The sequence below is a fragment of the Nymphaea colorata genome, chromosome 4, assembly GCF_008831285.2.
Source record: "Nymphaea colorata isolate Beijing-Zhang1983 chromosome 4, ASM883128v2, whole genome shotgun sequence".
Classification (NCBI taxonomy): domain Eukaryota; kingdom Viridiplantae; phylum Streptophyta; class Magnoliopsida; order Nymphaeales; family Nymphaeaceae; genus Nymphaea; species Nymphaea colorata.
Window position 1 is genome coordinate 21,558,286 of NC_045141.1, and position 23,552 is coordinate 21,581,837.

General features: G+C 38.5%; 2 protein-coding genes across 2 annotated transcripts; both read right to left on the reverse strand.

Annotated features, from left to right (window-relative positions):
- Positions 1 to 1,818: 1,818 nt before the first annotated feature.
- Positions 1,819 to 8,343, reverse strand: LOC116252462 (metacaspase-1-like). Its single transcript, XM_031626739.2, has 5 exons — positions 7,543 to 8,343; positions 5,010 to 5,340; positions 4,310 to 4,430; positions 2,368 to 2,574; positions 1,819 to 2,275 (listed from the first exon to the last, which is right to left on the reverse strand). Exons 1-5 carry the CDS (start codon positions 7,901 to 7,903, stop codon positions 2,216 to 2,218), a joined length of 1,080 nt encoding a protein of 359 aa, XP_031482599.1. The 5' UTR covers positions 7,904 to 8,343; the 3' UTR covers positions 1,819 to 2,215.
- A 1,289-nt stretch (positions 8,344 to 9,632) lies between these two features.
- LOC116252461 (uncharacterized) lies at positions 9,633 to 15,647 on the reverse strand. The gene is made up of 3 exons (XM_031626738.2): positions 14,202 to 15,647; positions 10,347 to 10,605; positions 9,633 to 10,223 (listed from the first exon to the last, which is right to left on the reverse strand). The coding sequence occupies exons 1-3, from the start codon at positions 15,293 to 15,295 to the stop codon at positions 10,044 to 10,046; spliced, it is 1,533 nt and encodes a 510-aa protein (XP_031482598.1). The 5' UTR covers positions 15,296 to 15,647; the 3' UTR covers positions 9,633 to 10,043.
- Positions 15,648 to 23,552: the final 7,905 nt, after the last annotated feature.

Consider the following 23,552-nt stretch of genomic DNA (forward strand, 5'->3'; position numbering starts at 1 on the left):
TTTCTAACAAGTCTTCCAGCTATGCTTTTCACAAAATGAGCATTGTCCGATCTTAAGTACTCATACAAGCTCATTCGATGATTGGTCGACATGGCCCGCCTTTATACAGATCTTTTCATAAATCGGTAGGACGACACTGATCTGGACAAAGCGACATCTTGGTTGGCGAGTTCTCATGCACTCTGTTCGGTAACTTTGGACTTTTTGCACGACATGGTTCCTCGATGATGATCTCTGAGAGCAGACATGTTTGAGCCAATTCTCTTTCGGAATGATGTGACCCTTCAACTGGATCGAATGCCAATGCATGTCGAAGTCTGTCTGTCTTCACCATGCAAGATGAACACAGCGACCGTTTGGTCCTGCTACGCGAGAGGAAGTCATTTTTCAGGACGCCCGGATATCTCTTGTTCCCAATGTTTTCATGACTTCTGGGTACTGATCGGTTATTTATGAAACTCAAAGTGGGTTGAGCTTTGCAAATGTAAAGTTGGAGAGAAATTTCACATAAGCTTTTCGCTTACAAACTCAAAGTTACCGATAACAACTTCCTCCACTTGATTAGGGAATCATATTAAGAGCTTGAAGTTGAGAAGAGCTCCACGGGTGCACTTTTAGGTATAAATTTGGGGTGTATGTCTAATCCCAACGGACCTTTAGGTATTAAAAGTAGAGAGGGACTCCAGTCACACTCTAGACGGGAAAAAACCTTTTCCCAGTAGAAAGTTGTATTCGTTGCTGTTAATACCAACCAGGGTTTTTCATTTTACTAACGGAAACCTGGACCTGAACTTTTGGATTTTAAGCTAGTGTGCTGATTGCTCTGGCTTTTACGGTCTACGAGGCTCTACCATGAATTGCGTTAACTGTTGTTGTGCTGCTCACTACACCAACCCATCTGGGTCTCCTGAGTTGCAATCACTGTGGTGAACATGTAGAGGACCGTCTGTGCGCATTTATTCAGGGCTTTCCAACAGCATGGTAGCCGACTGCTTTTTTCCATGTCTAAATAGGGAGCAGACATGGAGGTGGATTTCCTCATCAACCTCTCTAAAACTTGCTTGCGTGTGGATTTACACTGCGTATTTAAGAGAGAGAGAGAGAGAGAGGGGAAGAGGGGAGACGGACAACACAACCCCGTCACTTGAGCCACTTAACGCAACTCCTCAGCCCCCACACTCATTGCCAATTAGAGTGTGTGTGTATATATATATATATATCATTGTCAATTAGAGAGAGAAAGAGAGTGTGTATATATATATATATATATATATATATATCATGTATTACCATGTGCATAGTAGCATTTTGATTGAGCGCTCTTGTGCCGAAAATGAACAGGGCTAAGCAATATGCTGAAGCATCGACATGAGAGTATTCTGCCATAGAGTAGAACACCCGCATGAGCAAGTTTGGACTGAGCAGCAGCGAGAATGTCGGCTTGAGTAACACAAACATTGGTGAGATCCAAAATGCACCGAAGACATAAGGGTTCCTCAGCAAGATTTGTCCATGGATGTTGAGTTAGTGCTTAAGATCAGGCCAAAAGATAGAGTCGATGAATAACAAGTGAATATTCCCGTACTACCCCTCATGGGTCCCTAGAGAGGAGGAGGCTAGGTTAAATAGCGTATCATGCACTAAGTATTCATGATTGATTATATTCTTCGGAATGATTCTTTGATTTGAATATATGAACCAACCATTCCCTACAAAAGAGATGAATCTCAGCTAAAATTATGAGCACAAGCATCTCTCTCTCTCTCTCATGTTTAGTGGATCGAGGAAACAATCAATTCTATCGAGAAGCATTCGACATAATAAATAATGAACACTGCATACTGTTCGTTACTTTTTTGTCTTGTACAAAAGAAGCACTACATTGTGATTCTTACTAGGTGTGCTCATATGACTCAAGAAAAAAAAAAAACTATACAGACCCTTTTTGAATAACTGAAAATAATAAAGTTCCGTTCCTCAAAATGTTAAGACAACTTCTATTACAGCGCACCCGTAAGAAATATATCATAATCGAACAACTTAAGCATCAGGTACCAGTGAATGGGCACATTAAAATAATTTGGTCTAGAATATTTGGCAAAAGAACGGGGGCAGAATCCAATAAAGATCGCAGTTAGACAAACGAATTTACAGAAAGCATACCTCTGAGTAGATACAATCATAAAGTCGGATCTACGTAAACAAAATGTCCAACTTAGAGGTAGAATGGCTTCGAGTACACATCAAACATTTCATTTGAAGTCAGCTGCGGCTCCTGCGTCAGGAAAAGAAAGGACATAATCCCAGAGAAAAGCTAAAATCTGGCGAGAAAATCTGCAAATAAATCTTATAGTCATATGTTATCACCTGTGTAAGCCCACCACCTCCGCTGTCACCAGTCAAAAGCATAGTGAGGAGGGATGAGACAGGACCACCACCACTTCCTACATCTGTGTTACGTATTGTGGTTCGCATTGCATTCAATAGGTTGCCATATGTTGTTCCAGCACCACGCTCAATGGCTTGAATAAAACAGAATGTCATGGCACCTGTAGAAGTGATTCTGGAGAGCGCCTACAACCACAGATATGCCCTGGTAAGTCCACGATTTGCCAAACATATAACCAGAGATGCATCACAAAACATGTGGGTCAAAGAACAAATGAATATATATAACAAATATACTGACCAAAAATTGCAAGTCAAATAAAGCTTAACTGGAAAAACACAACATACGGAATAAATGAAAGCTGCAACAATAGTTTCTGCCCCTTAATGTCCAAGAACATGCTACTACAGGCGTCCATATACACAGGAAAAGTTGATATACGTGGAATAAACAAGCTTCAGTTGCATGCAGTATGAATTTATATAGCCTATAACTAAACATTTCTAGCACAAAATCGAACTTCAGAAAGCATGCATTCCAAGATAATCTTAGGTTTCTTACAACGTTCTTGCTTATAAAATGTAATTGCTTCGCTACTAGTAGTCAACTTTCCTGCAAAGGACTCAAAATTTTGATTTTGCCAACAAAATGGTACACATGGAAGCTAAATGAAACAGTGTGGGCAAAAAATTTTGGACATAGGGATATCCTCCATTCAAAGTAGGTACACGCATTGACCAAAAAAGCCCTTTCAAATTACTAGCCTCTGTTTCAGAAAATGAAGGATTTTGGGAGATAAAACTCAATTCATCAGTATGAGCTCCGGTCATTGTTGACAGAGTGCTTATATTGTTACATGTGTCTATGCAGACATGTCAAGATGATAGAAGGGTTTTGTTATGTACATAAAGTAGGCAAACCCTAATTCCATAGGATAAAGGTAAAAGCAGCTTATGGGAGTGTTCATGCCAAATAAGGCCTACAATATATTCGATAGAGTAACATTATGATCATGGAAATAAACAAAAAGACAGTCAAGATTAAGTTAGGCCAAAACAATATTAGGACTTGGATAATCCTATAAGGGAATATGAAACAAAAATTAGCCATTATCTAGCTTAATCAGTTTCTATGGAAATTTAGCTCAAACAGAAAACTCTGAATCATCAAATTAAGTGAGGCTATAAAGAAAACAAGCTTTCTAGGCTCAAAATGGGCTCAGAAAAGCTATGGAATTCAAAAGAACAAATGAGGAGTGGTGAAGAGTGGTGCTGCAAACAGTTTTGGGACCTCTCATCTATAGGGGCAGACTTTTATGCACAAACCTTAGGTTCATGAGCATAAATGGGAAAAACGTAGCTCAATTTGCTCGTCTGTACAATGGTGATTTTTGATAGGGTTTGTGCTTGAACTTCACTTGAGGTATGTGCATGAACCAAAAACAGTGTTGCATTTTCGAAAATCACATCTGCAATAGATTGTGCAAGAAATTTAGGGTTTAGAGATGCAGTCTTGTAGCCTGTTCCAATTTTTCAAACCAAAAACTCATGTCCTGTTGTCAGACAACTGTTCTGCATGAGTTTGCAGCAGAATCCTGGAGTTTGCATGAAAAGTATTAGAGTTTGTGTCTGAAAGTGTTAGAATTGCATTAGAACCACATAAGTTCGTGGGAGATGTTGATATTTGTTGAAGTACAGAGGAAATAACTTGATATGAAGTGTTAGAATTGCTTTAGATCCACATAAGTTTGTGAGAGATGTTGATATTTTGTTGAAGCACAAAGGAAACAACTTTGATATGCTATTTAGACTTTGAGTGAGATGTTTTACTGTAAAAGCTTTGCTGCAGAAAGAGGCAGTCAAAATTGGCGTTTTTATAGGCAATAAAACAAAGGAAGAATTATGAAAGAAAAAGAATTACCGAAGTATCTGCAGAGGTTTGATTATCATCACAGCCACTAATTGAAATGGCTTCGCCACCATTTGTTCCTTTCCAGACACCCGATCGAGGGCGATGGTCCTCCCATACATACTGTCCAGTTCTACACACATGAAAAAGGAAAAAGCACTCATCAAGGCAGTTATTGGTAGCTGTTAGCATCACAAACCAATGTTTTTTCATAGGCTCAACTATGCAAGTTCATAAAGGGAGCATACCCACCCAACCATCAAGAGAAACAAACATATACTGATTGTTGTGTTTTAGGCTTTTAGCATTTCAAAGCCATAACCAGGGAAAGCAGGAGTCTCAAGAAGGGGTGTGTGTGGTTACATATTTTATTTGTTTGTTTATTTACTCACTGGGTGTAAATCCATTTTAGAATCTATTATCTCAAAAAGAAAGGAAGACCACAGGTAGCCAAGTTTAGGTTCCAACTAAATTACTAATTAAACCAAAGCTATGTCCAGGATCAATAGATTATAGTCCAGACTTAGCTTGGTTTGAGCATCGATCCCTCGAGTTCAAAACCTAGTCAAATCTGAAAATCAAGTATGAGTTCACAGAAAAACATAACAAGGTTCAACAAATGAGATAAAGGACATTATGGAGAAAGAAGAAAAGGCCAGATAGTTACAGATAATACAAGTAAATGCTATCTGCATAGATGTTAATGAATTACCTGCCCATCCTACAAAGGTAAGGTAAATCCAAGACGGTCCCACTGTGACAAGCATCAATAAGTGCATGAAGTCTAGCACCACGAGGAAGTGGTCTGACAAGTGTTTCATTAATTTCATCATCAACAATCATTCCTTGTGTTTCAAAGTCCAAAGGAAGAAGTGTTTCATCGTATCCATCTACTTCATCACCATTATAGTTGCGTTGCTGTGAACCATGTCCTGAATAATGAAATACCAAGGAATCTCCTGGTTGACAGCCTTGCACAAGCCAATATATTGCCATCCGAATGTTATGCTTGGTTGGCCTTTTAAAAGGATCAGTTTCTTCTTCTGTAAAAGATTAATTGAGAAAAGGGGTCGACCACAAACAGTAAGTTACACCCAAAACCATCTCAAGCACCTAGAGTATTTAATTCAATCTATCATATGTAAGACCAAGAAACCAACAAAGGAAAGAGGAAGCATCTTTGTTCACAAAAGCTCCGTCTAAAACTCCATGTTGTTCATCAAGAGAAATACAGAATGACTTTTTAATCAAAGCGTAAGTACGAAATTGAATCTCCAAAAGAAGAAACAATCCTTGGATCATGTTTACCATGATTCAATTTCTAAAATTTTCTCTCAAAAGCCAAAGACTTGAATATGGCAGCTTGATAAACAAATCGATCTAAACACACCCACAAACATTAGATCTGAGTTCCAACATTCAATGGATCAATACACAAACAAGAGCTTGCATTCCATTATGACATCATGGTGAGAATCTCTCTCTCTCTCTCCCCCCTCCCCTCTTCTCTCTCTCTCACAGAGGCATCTGGTGGTCATCTAATGGTTCCACCAGATCTTAGTGATTTTTCACAAATCTGACCACACAATTGGTATGAATGTGTAAATCTATGAGATTCAGAAAAAAGAATACTACAACCATATGTGTAAATTGGATATAAAAAATTAAAAAATCAGCAGTCTTAGGTTTTCCGGTTCATAAAATCTGATTTATGCATTAAAAAGAAAAAATTCTTTTTTGTTATCTACACATTTTTACCATATCGACATGGTTAGTCTTCTAAGAAAACCTGCAAAACGGCTGAAAAGCCCATATCTTAGACAACCAAATCTAGTTCCCCTATATGTGTGTGTATGTGTGCTCCTGGTGGCTGGTGCATCTACTTCTCTTTTTAGGCCATCACATCTAACTAGATATGGGAGGGAAAGAGAGAGAGAATTAATTTAAACCAGTAAAGAAAAACAAATAAGTGAATGATTATCTTTCCAAAAAGAAGAGAACTCCCTCTTTTCAAGAGTCTCTCTCTCTCTCTCTCAAACACACATTTTCACATGTAACCAGATGGACGCTGATAATCATGAACTAGTAGACTGGGTGTTGAAAATTAATTAACATCTCATTTGGTTCAAATATTAGTAGATCTGCATCAATATCTACAACATTTTTCTCCAAGGAACTCTGATATGAACAAAATCTGACTGTAGAATTGTACTAGAGTTTGAAATCTGTGTCTTCATATAGGGATTTAATCAAAATTAGTAAAAGCATGCTTTCATATAAAATATACTGTTAGCCAGATCTTGATCCAAAGTTGAATCAGATTCCACTCAAACTGTGTCGCAGAAACCTGAATCTAATGTCAATGAATTATCGGATTTCGGTTTAATGATCTAAAGTTAGAAGTTGGACGGAATCAGATACCCAAATATATCATATCTATTGTAGCCCCAGGACAAACTTAGTAGGTCGTGACACAGGGAGAAAGACACATCAGGTCTGAATAGCAATAAAATGCACTATGCCAGCTCCAGCGAAGCACATGGAACGGATGCTATTGTAGGAGTGCAATACATACAAGAAGTGAAATGGAGCAGTGAAAACATGGGTCCACCTGACATAATGCATGTTATGATATGTCAACATTTATCAGAAGTTACAAACAGGGGCAGAGCTAGGGGCACCTGCCCCCCTCTACCCCTCCCCTGGTTTTCAGAGAATCAATATAGCCCTGTAAAAATTTTGAGAAATACTCTTTTTCCCCTTACCAAATTTTAAAAAATGCACCTTCCCCTCCTAGTGATGCAGAACGAGCTATCAAAATTCAATCGCGAATCCCCCCCTAAAAAGGCCATACTTTCTCATTCAATTCAAATAAAAATGTCAGTAGCATGCTTGACTCGGTTCACCCAATTGAATTCGTCCGTCCGCTCGTTTGGAAATTCAGGTTCTTCCCAAACACGCTCAATGCAACATCTCAGAGATGTTCCTAATAGCGATCTTTGGCCCATCATCAACATACCGCAGAAGCAAAGCACGAAAAAGGCGCTAAGTTTCTAAACAGTTCTTCTCTCCAAACTTCTACCCATCAAAAATTACATAGGAATTCCAATACCTAAAAGCTCCGTACCCCTACAGAATTCGAACTCTAACGATCAAGGTTTTCTGAACAAAAAATCGATCAACAATCAGTAACCACCCAATCAACAAGAACACCAAAAGATTTATCAAGGGAGAAAGAGAGGCACCGGTAAGCATGATAATGGAAGACTCTGGGAAGTGGAACCGGTTGATGAGAAGGTACTTCATGCACTTGGCGTCATTAATGCATCCCTTGAGCTCGTGGCGCGAGTAGCGGTACGAGATGCCACAGATGACCGCCTTCTTCCTCCCGTGCGCGGAAGGCGGCGTCGGCGCATAGTGCGAGGGGCCAAAAGTGGCTGCTGGTGGCGGTGGAGGTGTCGCGGGCCAGGTGGAGGAAGGAGGAGGTAGGGATCTGGGGTCGGCTATGTGGGTGACGGCGCGGCAGATGGCGCACCTGATGGACCGCGCGCCAGAGGGCAGCTGCAGTGGAGTCCTGCAGCTGGAGCAGTTCACCAGCATCATCATCTCCCTCTCTCTCTCTCTCTGTCACTTAACTTGGCAGTTCCTCCTGAAAGCGATCTTGCTGTTGCGTGATCAAATCTTCTTCGTTGCCCTTCCGCTGAAAGATGGGAGCGATGGTGGTGGTGATGGCCGAGTTGGGAATCAAAAAGAGGAAGAGGAAGCAGCAACAGCGTTTCTTGCCCGCGTTGGGTTGGTTGACGTTGACGAAAAAGAAGAAAGAGAAAAGTGGCGCACCTCCCACAGCAGACGGTGTGAGCGAGAGAAAGGTTGACCAACTCGGCAGTCCCTCTCTCTCTCTCTCTCTCCCTCGCAGAGGTTTAAGCTTAAGGGGACCAATCAGATGATTCTCAGAAAATGCAGCATCCTTTCGTATTTTGAAAATCGCCACCGTCTGTTGTTAATGATCATCATCGGTGTCGTTTTTTGTCTCATGCCGTTGCAAATCTATCCCAGCGTTGGACAGCGTCCTAGAATACATAAATAACCATTTGGAAGCCTGACGCTCATCACCTAAAATTTTAGAAATTAGACAAGCTACAAAATCTGACCTACTCATGTGAATAAACTGATAGGAAAGCCCGGGGGGTTTGCATTTTTATGGTTAAAACTTAAAGGAAATGTTTAAGAACTTTTATTTTAAAATATACTTGTAATTATCTTCAATTCGATCCTCACCTAATCCATTTAAGGGCCCAACTTAAATAATCTGTTATCCCTATTCAAAAGCACAATCTTTTAGGTTTCAACGTTTTATAAAATGACCAAGTTGGAGCCACAACAAGGTCTTAAGAGGATATATTTGAACTTCCGTATTTTTTTATGAAACCTTCAACTTTTTACTTGCCTTTGCTGAAAGTGTTTTCTGCTAAATTTAGGGAAAAGTTTGTTATATCTCCCAAGTGAACGGAGCTCAATAAAACTGCAATTTGTGTAGACCACATTCTGCAGCATAAACCTATTGAAGCCCTCAGTAAAGTTCGGGTCTATTATTTATATCCATTTAAGCAACAGTCAAGAGTTATCCGACATATTAACTTGAATCTTAATGACATTCAACATGAAACTGAACATGCGCGCCCAGAACATGTGTTCCTTAAGAAGGCATATTTCTGGCTAGATCTATCAGCATTCAGCAGGCCCTGGAAAACATAAAATAAACTGCTCTTTATATGGGAGTATAATTGATTACTTATTGGGAAACATACGTTAAATTAAGTAGTTTCAATTTCAATATATGCTATCCGTTGTGAAAAACCAATATCTCGGTTTGTAAATTTATAAATTGTAATCCCCCCCATCATGGTCCAGATAAATAAATAAATAAATAAATAAATATATATATATATATATATATATATATATATATATATATATATATATATAGTCCTAAAAATTTTCATGGATACCAAGTTAACCATTATAAACTGATAATAGCGGATCTCTACTTAAATCATATAGATGAGAACCATGTAGCCATATTTCCAGCTAGAGTCTGAACAAAATGAAAAAGCTACAAAAATTCATGCTTTCCTTCCACTAGGAGGCCAGTTTCGAACAGGGGAAAGCTAATTCAATTGAATATCTATCAGCTAAGCTCCATAGATGCGACTGCCCATAGGTCAGCAACCGAGCAACCTATCGATCCTGAGAATGATTTTGCCGAACACCACATTTTGGTTGCAGTAAAGATGGAAGCATAAGCAGCAACAGATATAGTGACCAAGGAAAAACATAAAAGTGAATCGACACTATTTATCTTCTTGAGAAAAAACTTGGGTAAAGTACAACATAATAATTACTGGGTAAGGGTTTACCTGGCGCCAGCATATATCTACTGCTCTTTACAGGAGAACAGAAAAAAGGAAAAGAAAAAGGGAAATGGTTTCCCAACCTTGCACATCCACATTGCCGTTGGTTCAGTCACTCATTTACTTAATTCTTTATATTTACACAAAAAACCAGAGGGACTAACCTGCGCACCACCTAAAATGGGGTCGTCTACTAGCCGAGACTCTTGTTAGTGGACTCATGAAACGTTTGTGAGGGCACTGGCCAAACCTTGACAGCCACTGTTCTCTCACCAAGCTTATCCTCAAGAAAATGTTTAATTGACTGATGAGCTCGATAGTGTAAGGGAAAAAATTCACACCATCTCGGTTGACAGATCATTATTATCGTTGCTGTTGTGCATTCTTTTCTGGACAGCTTTAACTGCTGCTACCCTAGCAGCATTAGCTGCCCGGTTAGCTGCTGTGACAGCCTTGTTCACCCTTTCGTCTACCCTAGGCACCTCATATGCCTTCTCTGCTGCTCGTCGCGCTTCCTGATAAAAAATAAAAAAAAAAACTCGAAATTCAGTTTTTAGGATTACAATATGAAGTATCCACATGGTTCTGTATTTTGCATAAATTGCTTAATATTCAAACAATAAGGATCACTTCTTCACCTGCACTGCATTCAAAACTTTTGAATGGTTAACAGCAACAGGAGATCCTGGATGTCCGTTCTGTGTACTGGGTGTTTCAAGGCTGCCATTCTGCCAATGCCCTGACCGTGCCTCTCCATTCCTGAATGTGTACATTCCCAGACCCTGCTTCCTGCCCTCATGCCACGCTCCCTCATACCTGTGACCGTTGGCAAAACGATAAACACCAAAACCATGCATCTTATCTGCAAAATATTCTCCTGCATATGTGTCCCCATTCCTGAAAGAAGAGAGGTGAATTTTCAGTTACTCGCACATCAAACACATGCAAACAACGTGAGGACAAAAAGCAGAATGAAAGAAAATCAGATCATGTATGCCATATAACAAAAGATTGCTACGAGAAGTGAAAGAATAGCACAACCCGTATCAACTGGACAATATAGGAAAGCAGTAAGAAGAATAGCAGACACAAGACTAAAGAGAAGGAAATAAAGAAATGCTGCAAGGAGAGGTTCATATGCTGGCATATTCTAAAGACTCTTCTTAGCCCATTTTTGATTGCCTGGTAACTTTCACTAACATAAAGGTCACCCTCACTGTACACAAGGCAATCAAACGCACAGTAAGTCCAAGACCTGACTTTACCAGTGTACAATGCCTAAGATGAAATATAGTGGAAAAAGTTCGAGAGCTCCAACTATCCTCACCCAATTTTTGCATCAAAGTACATCCTTGTGAATGCACCCCCAGATAGCAGAGTTTGAAGACTCTGAACAATCAAACATGGCCTCAGAGATGCACCATTCAGGAGTCGCAACCATTTACAGACTAACTGAATTTTAACTCAGCTACCAGAGTTGCGGAAGGTTCAGGTTTAGAAAATATTGAAAGCAATATATCAAGAAAAAAGGACAGTGACAAGAACTTGGAAACAGGTGGAATTTAAGATGACAGTGCTCCTTGACAAGGAGGAAGGAATCCACGGACCATTACTGTTTACCCTTTCATGCTACGAAGTTTGAAACATCATCATCATCTGCTATGTCTCTCTAGCAAATTTGTTCAGAGGTTCATTTTGCTCATCTTAAGTAGACATTGTGTAACCCTGTTTACACGATCAGTTCATATAGATTGTAGGTCATCCAGACCGACATCAATGAATTCCAACAATAACCTTATCCATTTTATGTTTCCTAATAAGATAGACAGCAAAAAAATATTGTCATCTCCAATCAGTTTATGTCTGGAATTACACAAACTAAGTTTCCAAGTCTCTTCCGTACATGATTTCCCAAGTACTGGATCATCATCATAGCAATGGCCCAGCTTTCTCATTTCTGTTATTTCAATTAAACTCAAAAGAAACAACAAAAACATTAACTAGATTAAGTAAATAGGAGAAAAAGAATGTAATGTATGTGGTGGCTAGTTGATATACAAAAGCTAACTAATTATAAAAGATGGACAACCTCCACACAGCTGTTTCCCAATCCATTACTATTATCAATATCAAATCCGTCCATGAAAAAAAGAATAATAAAAAAGAAGAAATACTTTGCTGAGCACCTGTTCCTTACCATCTTCTACATTTAATGATAACATTATATGCTTAAACTTTAATGGAATTAAAGATACCAATCTTCAAAAAGACAAACGGGTCAAGATTCCCCCACTTCCATCTCCAACTGGCTTGAAAGATAGCAACTGTTTCTACTAGATCTACAAAAGGTAGAAATAGTGAACCTTGGGAGAATTCCATGAGGAGGTTAACTGCTAAACAAAAGAACAATTCTCAAAAGTTGAAATCCCAATTCCACGTCAATTTTTTTTTTTAAAGTTTGGTCATCGGTATACACAGGCACACACACACACACACATACATGTGGTCAATTTTACTACTTTATATATATTTGTATTCTTGAATGGCTCTCTGTGATGCTCCCCCTAACTTCCTGCTCCCAAATCACCTAAAAATCTTGAAACAACCATTTTTCTGTGGAGAATTTCTTACTGCTTCTAACTTTTGACTTTCAAATTGGGCAATAATAGTATGAATGCAATCTAGACAAGATGAATGAATGGGTAAGCACACCTACGCAACTTCAATCATATGATTATATCTTTTCCACTAAAAGACAGTTGTGCAATAAGCTGTAAATTTTAAGAGACTTTATTTTGGAAATAGGATATCAAATGTGCATTGGAACTAGAATAGGAAATAGGCAGAAGCGGTTCAAGAAGATAAACAGCAATTGTAAATGGGTGCCTGACAAATGATGTGCCATTCCAGAACTTCAAGTAATCATGTAAAGCCTGATCCCAATCTGCATATTCATGTGCATTTATATTATTTTCCACGAATGATCATTAGGCTCATATGGTTATTCAACACGTAATGTGCTGAATACCAAAAGCGGCCCGGGTTATATCAATGGATGCTCTATGTAAAGGCAAAACAAAGATAATTCACTAAGCAGTCCATAACAGATTTCCCACTGTTTGACAGTGATCAACATAGGCTATATCACAATTAGGACCATCCATTCCATGAAATCCACTCTCTACAGATTTCCAGGCTATATGCAACTATAACCTAGCAGACACATTCCATATTCTTTTGCATCAATCTTTGGACAATAAGCCTCAAGAGAATATATTACGGTGAAAAAGTGAACTAGTGAGAAAAGGTTGCTACTCAAGCTAAACGTTGCAATTGGTTACACTTTCTTAGATGCTGCAGGGCTAATCTATGCAAACTCCTCCTTATTCATGATGAACAGCACTGGCAAGAGACCAACTGACAACGTAAATTCATTAGTATCAAATATGCTATCTGCATGATATATACCACCTAATGTCAAGAAGATTTAGAGGGCTAATTCCCTTCATGGCACATGCTGAAAAAGTTATGTGCCATTGGAGTATTCTCTCACAAAGACATAAGGCATGGTACCAAAAGAACAATCATCTTATTCTACTAAGAACGACTAATGCATATAGATTGTTCTTCGCAATTTTCACACAGAACTAAGATAGTTCCTACAAAATAGACCTAAGAGATAACATGAAATGAAAACCAATCAACACCAAGGAGCTACGTTGAGATGAACTGGTGAATAAAAATTCTGAATGTTTCTCATATCCAAAACATGATGTCAGCATGCTACAAGGAACGAAAAAGATAAAGCACGTTATTCATCCAAAACAAGAATCATTTCAAATGCAGTGAAATCAATAAAACTGAAGGTCATTACACAACGATAAGGCAGACTTATCTATCACCATAAAATTCCTACTGAAATGCGCATAAAGGAAAACAAGAGTGCAGAAAGATGCTAAAACAAAAAAATAGCTTGTACACAACGGACACAACATAATGCAGAAGACAGCCAAAAGATAGACCGTATTGCCAACTAAAGGGCATCAAGATAATCGGCAATCATATGATATGCACAATAAATAAAAACTGAGTTTCGGAACCTTATCCACTGAAAGATTTTATAAACGGGAGACTTAGTTAACATCCTACAGTGTGTAAGCAAATAACTTCTCACTTAAACAGGATCATCTTTAGCATGATCACATTTAGCATCATGTCAGAATCAAGAACGCCCGTCGTCGACACATTTATGATACAGATATACTCTTGGAACCCAAGAATGTAAAGGATTGATCCAAGATACCAAATAATTGAAGAAGATCCTTAAAGAAATAAACACACAGTAGCAATAAGATAATTCTAACACTCAATCAAAGATTTCGAGAAAAGAAAAAAAGAGAAAGGAAAAGGAAAGAAATATTGAGGATTGTTTATTGGCACTTGGTGAAATGGGGAAGTTTCAACCAGACAGCAAAAAGAATCGCTTGCTTTACCTGAAATGGTAATGGCCGAGGCCATGCTTGACCCCCCACTTGAACTCGCCGACGTATCTGCTGCCGTCCTCGCAGGTGTGGACGCCGCACCCATGGCTCTGCCCGTTAGACCATTCACCGGCATAGACATCGCCTGTGTAGAACTTATAAATTCCATATCCATGCCTCAGCCCTTGCCTGTACTGTCCCCTATAGCGGCTTCCCCTTGCCCACGTTTCCACTCCATATCCATCATACTTCCCGTCGACCCAATCACCCTCGTAACGACCACTCATGCAGTAATAGTAGACTCCGCTCCCAGAGCACTTGCCCTGGTGGAATTCACCCTCATAGACGTCGCCATTGCTGTAGATAATCACTCCTTCCTTCGCGTCGATGGCAGCCGCCTTCTCGGACTTGGGTTTGGAGCCGATAGTCCACTTAACGTGGTGCGCCTGAGGGGAGGATTTGGGTTTCAGGCGCTCGTATGAAGGAAGGAGGGAAGAGACGGGCTTGATGAGGCGGATGAGGGTCAGACGGGGAAAGGAGAAGCGGAAGGAGAGGAGAAGCGCAGCGGCAAAGGCGAAGGCGGAGAAGAAGTCGAACCAGAGGCCAAGTTCAGACGGGGAAGTCTTGATGAACCACCAGAAGGTGGGGATGGCGACAATGAGGGAAGGGGGAAGGAGCAATCGAGGCTTGAGGTGGTGGTGATAGTAATAGTGATGGGAGGATAGCCGCCTTAGGAGGCGCAAGAACGAGGCAGACGGGGCACAAAAAGGAGGAGAGCGGAGGGAAGGGTAGGCGATGGTGGTATTAGCCTTGGTGGAGGTGGGACTGTGATTGGAGGGGAAGCCACCGCCGCTGCCGCTGGTGGTAGGAAGGGAGGAAAGGGTGGGCGAACGGGAGAGGGAAGAAGGTGTGGTGATCATTGCCCTCTTGTGAGGCGTCGAGATTAGAGCATCATTCTGTTGTTGGTAGCGGGTCTGTTGTTGCTGCTGTTCTTGGTGGTAATACTGGTGCAGATGTTGGTGGCGGAGAGGCGGCACCCTGCTGAAATCGGAGGAGACACCTCTGCTTTCCGTTCCGATCTGCAATTCCGACTTCTTCTGATGCATTCCAGACCCCAAATCTCACATTGCTCTCTCTCTCTCTCGTTCCTGTATGCACTAATTCGCTTCTTCTGATTTACCCAACAGAGTAAAGGTCCCTGTTTCTCAAACTTCTTTCCTCTCTCACTTGCTCTTGGGCCAACTTCCTCTATCAGAATTCTTGTACCTGCATTTCTTTTCTCTCCCTCTCCCTACCACCACTATTTAGAATCTCTCTCTCATCATCCCAGTCTCTTTCTCTCTCTCTCCTTTCTCCACTTTCTCACTCCTCCTCGCCCCACTTGTTTTGGACGACCCCACGCTTCTGAACCCTCCCTCTTGCTTTTCTTGGTTCACTGTTTTCTCCTCTCTCTCTCTATCTCTGTGGTATTGTTGTACCAGAGGAGACCCATTCAAAGGGCACACCCCTTCCCCTCCCCACCCTTCTTTGCTTCGCCTCCTCTTGCTCACCACCCCGTGGCAGCGTCCTTTACTGCCACGTCATTCTCTTAAATAAAATGAATTAGGCTCCAAAACAATTCAACCAGCAGTGGCAGTTTTCTCTGCAAAAATTTCCCTTGGAAATTATTACTGTGAACAGTGAACCAAGAAAAGTGATCAAAACCCAACTCTTTTGGTGAATCATTAGAAGAAGCTCTCTCTCCCTCTCAAACTCCTTCCAAAGAGATCAGAGCTTGACGGCGCTTCTTTCTTACCTGTGGAAAGTTCATTCCTGCAAGAATCAGAGCTTGCTGTTCGCCTAACTGAATTTTGTTGTTTAGTCTTGAAGTGTTTCTTGTTCCTTTCATTCTTTTATTCCCACTCCATCGACGGATTTTCTGCTGCTTTTCATTTGATGCCGCATGTCATCAGGTGATTGAGCGATTCCACTGCATTCTGTGTTTTGTCATTTGATGCCGCATGTAATCAGGTGATTTGAGCAATTTCACCGTTAACAAACTTAGTAGCAATTAAACACCTAGATGTGATAGCAACAAAGTCGAACGGCTTTTAAGGTCAGATTTTACGTATTGATTGATGTGGGCAACTGACCACACTAGTCCTCAAGGTTTTTTATTTTTAGATTGATATTTTAAATATTTGCTATCTTATGTATATAAATGTCCCTCCTTATATGAAAACCTATGAAAAGTGTTTCTTTTAGAAAAAAATTTCTGGCACCTACTTAAAAAAAGATGAGAAACAGCTGACCCATCAAATAGATGAAGGAGACTTGATCTTTTAAAATTTCCTTTTTCCTTAAATTTTTATTATTCTTAATATGAAGATAGAAAAAGTGAGGCCTGTTTTTGTTTCATTTTTCCTGGAACAATCTCTGACTTTATAATATTAGTTAATTGTGTAACAAATCTATAGAGTTTCTATAGAAAACAGAGGATTGGCCTGTGGTTTTCAGCTCTAGTGGTTTCTTTGAAAGGCGATGGTATTCAAAATACCCGAACTCTAGGACCAGGAAACTTTTTAAAGCTTCCTTCGCACATAAAAAGTCATGTTCAACATAGCAATCTTCCATCAATTTTGTCTAAGAATTTGAGCTTTCACATTATATGTTTAATAACATTTTTGAATGAATCATATATATATATATATAATTTATATTTTGGTAGTTGGATAGAAGGGAATTGGTAAGAACCTTGTTTTTGACCAGAGAAATAAGGGGACCGTTGTCATTAATGATGTCAACCATGCTTTGAAAACTTCAATTTCATTTGAATTCAGGAGCAAAGAAAATTTGCCAAAATAAAAGAAATTTAATGCACAACTGAGCAGTTCTAATAATCCTGGATTGCAATTGAGGCCGAGGATTAGAGGCCGTAATCATATTTCTGAGGAAAGAAAAAGAGAACCAAATCATGATGTTTATTGTCCGTCAACACTTAAAAAGTAATGCTTTGGGGAAAGGAAAATACAGTAATATATGTAACTTTATACGTCTAGTTGCCTGATCTGTCTTCTGTATTTATAATATTTGCTTACTTTTTCCCAAAAAAAAAAAAAAAAAGGTTGAATGGCAGCTTGATTCAGTTATGTTTTAAAAATTGCTTGAATGGTAGCTCGATGCAGTTATGTTCCTATACTTAATATTCATGTTTAGCTATTCTAAATAACTTTTTTTAAATAGTAATTTATGAAGCAGATTGTTTGTTATGCTTTTCGGCGAAGGGCACTGATCAATAATCAGTGTTTATATAATATATAAAACCATATTACTGTTTTTTGAATGTTCCCCCATTATAAAATTTCTCAACTTTAAAAAATAGAATGGATCATGGACGTTCCTTTGCGTTTGTTTCTATACAGTCTTTTTTTTCTTTTTTTTTGTTTATAATGTTCATTTGTATATATATATTTACTTGTAAGAGAGTACCATTTTACCATGAGAATCCTTTATCCTTGTAAGTAAAGTCCAGTCAATTTTCTAGTTTACTATTTCTTGTGATGTATTACCTTTTTAAGTCAATAAAACAACTCATTGCAAGTTCTTTATTCTCGTTGTGTACTTTGCTCTTTACGCACTCTTCTTGAAACACAACTCTTCTAAAAGATGGTCTCGAGTACAAAACTTTAAAGTGTGTTTGATAAGAAAAATATTGTGTTCTTTAAACATGCCATGTCATTGTTATACATAGATTATAGTGTGATTATATCTACCGTTTGATTATTAGTGTGACTATTAACTTTAAGAAACAGCATCAATAATATTCTTCAAACATGTACTTTAGAGATATGCAATCAAGCTTCAAAGAAAACAACTTTTATATATATATATATATATATGATAGGTTTCTCACTTCCTACTTAGGTCTCGAAGTAATTCTAAATTTGAAAGCATAAATAAAAGCTTCTTTTAAATATCTCCCCTTGTATGCAGAGCATTATAAGAAAAAATCTACCCATCTAAAATTAGCTCAATAAAACGCAAGAAAATGATACAAATGCCTAAAATCTGGAAATCATAAGAATAATTTGAAAAACACGTTTTTGTAACAAATAATGCAAGTCGATGACCAAAGTGGGGAAGACATGCGTCCGATTGACCAAGCGGCTAAGAACAGCTTGGCCGAAATAAATTAAATTATTATTTCCCTTAATGTGTGCAGGTGTTTCGTGCTCCTCAAGAACACATATATATTAATAAGGAATTAAAAAAAAATCAAGTAATCCGATTGTACTTTCAAAAAATCGACATACCTTTTAAAGAAGCTTCAATAAATTTCTTTAATCGAGACTCCTTACCTCTTTCTTTCAAGGGATATTTCAGTTTCTCAAAAATACAATTTTTTTTTTTTTAAATTTAATCTCTAGTGTGTGATATTGACTGGGCAAATGATTACCATTAAATTTGAATAGCTAACTACAAGTTTTTCTACTGCCATATATACAAAAAAGAATAATAATCAAGGGCAAGGGCAAAGGGAAAGGGGGCCGGCTGGTAGGAGCTTTCTCTTTCTCTCATATTTTAAAACTTTAAAAATTTATAAATCTAAAAAACTTTACATATAAAAAATTTTAATTTTTTTATTTCAACTCCTGTTAAAATTTTGAAACTATATAGTTTAGTCTCAACAACAAAAAAAAATTCATGACTCGCCCCTGATAATAATCACAATGATATTCTAAAATATTTAGACCTGTGGCCATCCCCTGCACTTTCAATAAAACAAATCAAAAGAAAAGATTCTGCTGTTTCCAATGCCGTGGCGATACTCGAGCAACCAAAATGCATTGTTGATAAAAAAGAAGGAAGGAAGTGCAAATAACTCAATTATTGACCTTGGCTTTATCCGTCCCTGTCTCTCATTCTAGCCCTCGTCCTTTTGTCCATACCAACGCCTCCTCCTGTCCACTGGGACCCCTTTACACTTCCCCTCCCCCAAATCTGTCCCAGCGAGGCGAGGACACCATTTTTTTTTTTTTTGCAAACGGAGAACATAATTTTTTATTTTTGTCGTTTAATAATTATTGAAAACATTAACTTATGAATTTGGTGTTTATATATTACACGAAAAAATAAAGTTATAAAAAACATAGGCTGCATATACCAGAGTATGCACTTACGTATCGTGTCTTTCATCACTAAATTCGAGCAATACGTCAGGCCCCTATGGTATATATATAGTTCTAGAAGTAAAAAAAGGTGAAATTGAATTTTGGTTTTAAAAATTTAATTGGATTTCATTCTGGTATGGTCTGGAAAAAGCATAAGGTTGGTGGAATGACGAATCTTTTTTTCAGTAATACCTTGTCCCCACGACTTGTGATATGGGTTTTTTTGAGCTAATTAATTATTAATAATAAAATATTGAGAAGCCTCATTAATTTGTTCGTCACCAGGTAGTTCTCCAAGTTAGGTTCGGGCGGTTGTAATTTTCTTTGGAATTTATAATAATTCTCGAAATCATGGTGTTTTGGTGATGCTATTGACGAACTTATTAAATTTGTATTTATTCATGTGCATATACTCGCTTACATACTTTTAAAATTTATACACGCCAACAATTTTAGACGATCAATATAATATTTGTGGGTCAATTAGAAGGTCCCAGACAGGATAAGCCTTCTAATTTCTATTGATTGGATTGGCTAGGAACATCCCATACGCAACCATGTGTTTGCGGCTAGCTATCTTTGGACATTTTTATTTTTGGACCCAATTAAATTCGCTCTGAAAAAAAAAAATCCTCATATGCGATTTTTTTTTTTAAAAAAAAGACATTTTTCTCTTTGTTCTTGAGGTCTAGATTGCTTTGAAAATTTGGTAGCAAGCGGGATACCCATCAACTAATCCTCGCACACTTACACCAATTACAGTCACCAATTACAGTGTAGCACTCACATGAATCGACCTAACAATAGACTGTTCACCGCTCGATCAGTCGGAACAGCTCTCAAAACTCGGAACAAGTAAAAGAATGCGATCTAGTGGAAAAAATATTATGTACAGCTAAGTCTAACGTAAAGTCACTCCCGGCCTTGATTAGAAAGTTTTCACCTCTTTCCAAGAAAATTGCAAAAGGTGGTCTAGCTTAGAATTATAGGCTAAAGGTAGACCTAAAATGGAGTTTTTCTTAATTTGCGTTCAGTGACACGCTGCCTTGGTGGTCGTGTGCGTGCAAACACGGATTCAGACAACACGTTCTCTCGTTTTCCTAATACTTTCTACAATTTCTGCGCATGTTCATAATATTCTAATAAAAATGCCTTCCATTCCTTCATTGATTGAGTCGTTCTCAAGATTTCGTGTCAAATCGATCGAGTTTGTGCATCACAGGTCCATGTTGAGGGGCAGAGCCAATAGGATGGGCCCTAACCCCAAAGATAAAATTTTACTTGCAAATGATAATTTGGCTTGTGTCAAAATTTAAAAACTTTAATTCACTCCTTTTAAAGAATTTCTGGCTCCTCTCCTGTCCATGTTCAATTATCACTATCACATAGTCTATGGAGTTGTTGTCATATATAGGTAGAGATAAGATAAAGATCGAGGTCGTGTATGTGGCAAAAGACAATGAATTTCATTGTCATATATAAATGTATATATATTTTGGGTAGCTTGGCTATATGGTTCCATGGATACATGTGCTTTTACATATCACTTTCAGAGCCTCCCTTATGGTAAATGACAAATCATATCTTAGTCAGCATGCTATGATATGATTGTGACCTAGAAAGGATTGAAGGCGTTCATAGGGCGGCAGTTATCAAAAAAAATGTGGCGTTCTGATCCAAAAAAGCATCAATTTCTTAATTTGGTGAGAAAAAGACGGGACGCTGCCAACACCCAACGGCAGCACCCAAAAAGCATCAATTTCTTAACTCGGTTCATGTCTGCCAATTTAAACTAGGCGCTGCCCAAAAAGTTATTGGCTCAAAGGGAAGAGATGATCAATCAAGCCTGAGAGAAATTGGCAGAGGCAATTTCATTTGGGTATGGGGGAATTGTCAGGTTCTGGCAAAGAGCAAGAAGTGAAAAACAAATATAAAAGACAAAGGGAGAGAAAGAGTAGGATGTGAGAGAAAGATAATTGGAAAGTAAGTAGCATGCTAGTCTCAAGAGAGAGATTATCTTGCAAGAGAGTGGTCTGAAAGGTGTTGTGTTGTTTTCCAACATCCAATCTCTCTCTCTCGCTATATATATATACTTGGTTGTAGACACCCTTGAGAGTATTTCGGATTCAATGTTCTGGCCTGGAATGAAATACTACAGTTCTTTCTAAATGTCAAACACACATGCATTGTTTTAGGGTAATGAGAGTGACATGTTTAGAAATAAGGGTAGACATCTGGTCGGGCTCATATCTGCAATTTGGTTCACGGGCCGCCATTTATTAGGTCTACCCTTATCCAATATCAAATCAGATAGGTAAGGCTGGGCGTCGGGCCGGCCCGGCCCGACCCGTTTAGGCCTGGTAAGTTAAATATATATATATTTATATATATTTGTTTTAATAATATTTTTTTATTCTTAATAAATACATTTTATATTAAAAATGTTATTTTATAATTAAAAAATATTTTTTAGTTTAAATGGCGGCCCGGCCTGATACCCACCCTTACAGATAGGCCGGGCCAGTACTGGTCCGTCAGAGGTCTGATCTGAAGGTTTGATTAGTTTGATATGCTTAAGGAACATTGAGGGTTTAATTTACCAAAGCAAAAGGCTGCATTAAGATGAATCATGCTTTTTTTTTTTATTTATATACTTTTAGTAGTTTTTTATGTATACTGCATTTCTCTAACCTCAGCCTTACACAGAAATTGGTGGGAAAAAACTGGAACGTTTGATTCTTGCACCATGGAGAGGACTCCAACCAGGGTTGCATACGAGCCGAGTCAATCTGCTAGCTCGACCTTGACTCATTCAAAAAACTCGAGTTCGAGCCAAAGTCGAGTTCCTTACAACTTAAGCTTCCTTAACTCGTTTAACTTGTTTATGTTAACCTCACTTTTTTTTTTTTTTAACTTATGAACTTGTTAACTCATTTAACTAATTCCACTATGATGAACCAGTTTTACATAGTGAAGCCGAGTTGAGTTTAAACGGGTGGAGTTATTACAACTTAAACTCAGCTCATTTAAAATTTCAATTATGAATTTAAACTCAAGTTAGACTTGAGTTTTTTCAAGTGAGTTCGAGTCTGTGACGTGTTTGAATGTTGGCCTGTCTAACGGTAGAAGTAACAGTGAGATATCAATAGAATAGATCGACTCCAGCAATGGTTGCTGTAAGGTGAGGATGATAGGGACTGTGACGTGTTTGAACGTTGGCCAGTTTCCAAAAATTGCCGTAGCTTCTTAGCGTATGTGATGGTTGATATAATCTCGAAGTGCCATTGGCTTTCATTCAACAGATTGTCTTGACAAAATGGAGTTGTTGAGATGTGTTCGTCACGAGAAGAGCAACGCCGATTCCAGACGGAAGCTTCCCCACAAGTCTTGCTCTCCTTTCGAAGGCAAACGTAAATAAAAAGATAAAGTCGCTGCGTAGAAGTGGAAAGGAAAGCCTGATAAGAAATATAAAACAGAAGAACGTTCATCATCTTTGTAGCAGAGATACCACTTGCTTTAGTAATTTAGTACCATCCTTTTCTTTGTTAGTTGTTTGTGAAATTTGACTTTACGGGTGTCTTTGTTTTTTTTTTTAATTCAAGTTTGAATAATCTGCCGCGTTGATTGTGTATTGAATTTTCATTTTCCAGGCTTTGAAAATCCACCGGCTGCTGTTTCTTGTAAATTCCGAAGCTCAAAAACGACAAAGTACGTTGGCCCAACCAGTTGCTGTTTGAAAAATCTCTCTCTACAGAACTGTTTGCATGTACGTTGTCTCCATATCTAGAACCTATGAACTTCCAAAAAACGCATACTTTTTTTTGAATGTGTAGACAAGAACATGAAACAGTTTAAGAATATATATCTGAAGTGTTTAGCTTGATTTCCTTTTCCGGTTTCAAAGTTTTCAGACTTGAAAATTGCATTCTGATGGTTGGTTTCGTATGCAACATATTATAACCTACCTAAGAAATATGCTCAGACCAGCTTGAAACGGTAGGGTGCTCTCTTGCCTTAAGGGATATAGCACAGCTGGTTGGGCTAAGAACCTGTCAAAAGTTATGTTTCTAGTTCAAGTCTTAAGGGCACTATGTTTTTTATGCATTAAGTAACAGCAGACAGTACCTAAGTTGAAGAGTGTGCACCGCTACCATCACTGGCACCAATGCAACTCAGGACCTAAAAGGCAGATGAGTTTTGGGGGGACGCTAGT

Bases quoted from the DNA above. Each gene is read 5' to 3' on its own strand.
- LOC116252462 (XM_031626739.2), bottom strand. From the start codon at position 7,903: ATGATGATGCTGGTGAACTGCTCCAGCTGCAGGACTCCACTGCAGCTG. The intron at 5,341-7,542 runs GTGCCTCTCTTT...AATCTTTTACAG, and splicing joins TTCCATTATCATGCTTACCG to AAGAAGAAACTGATCCTTTT. The intron at 2,276-2,367 runs GTGATAACATAT...TTCCTGACGCAG, and splicing joins GAGGTGGTGGGCTTACACAG to GAGCCGCAGCTGACTTCAAA.
- LOC116252461 (XM_031626738.2), bottom strand. From the start codon at position 15,295: ATGCATCAGAAGAAGTCGGAATTGCAGATCGGAACGGAAAGCAGAGGT. The intron at 10,606-14,201 runs GTAAAGCAAGCG...CTCTTCTTTCAG, and splicing joins CTCGGCCATTACCATTTCAG to GAATGGGGACACATATGCAG. The intron at 10,224-10,346 runs GTGAAGAAGTGA...ATTTTTTATCAG, and splicing joins AAGTTTTGAATGCAGTGCAG to GAAGCGCGACGAGCAGCAGA.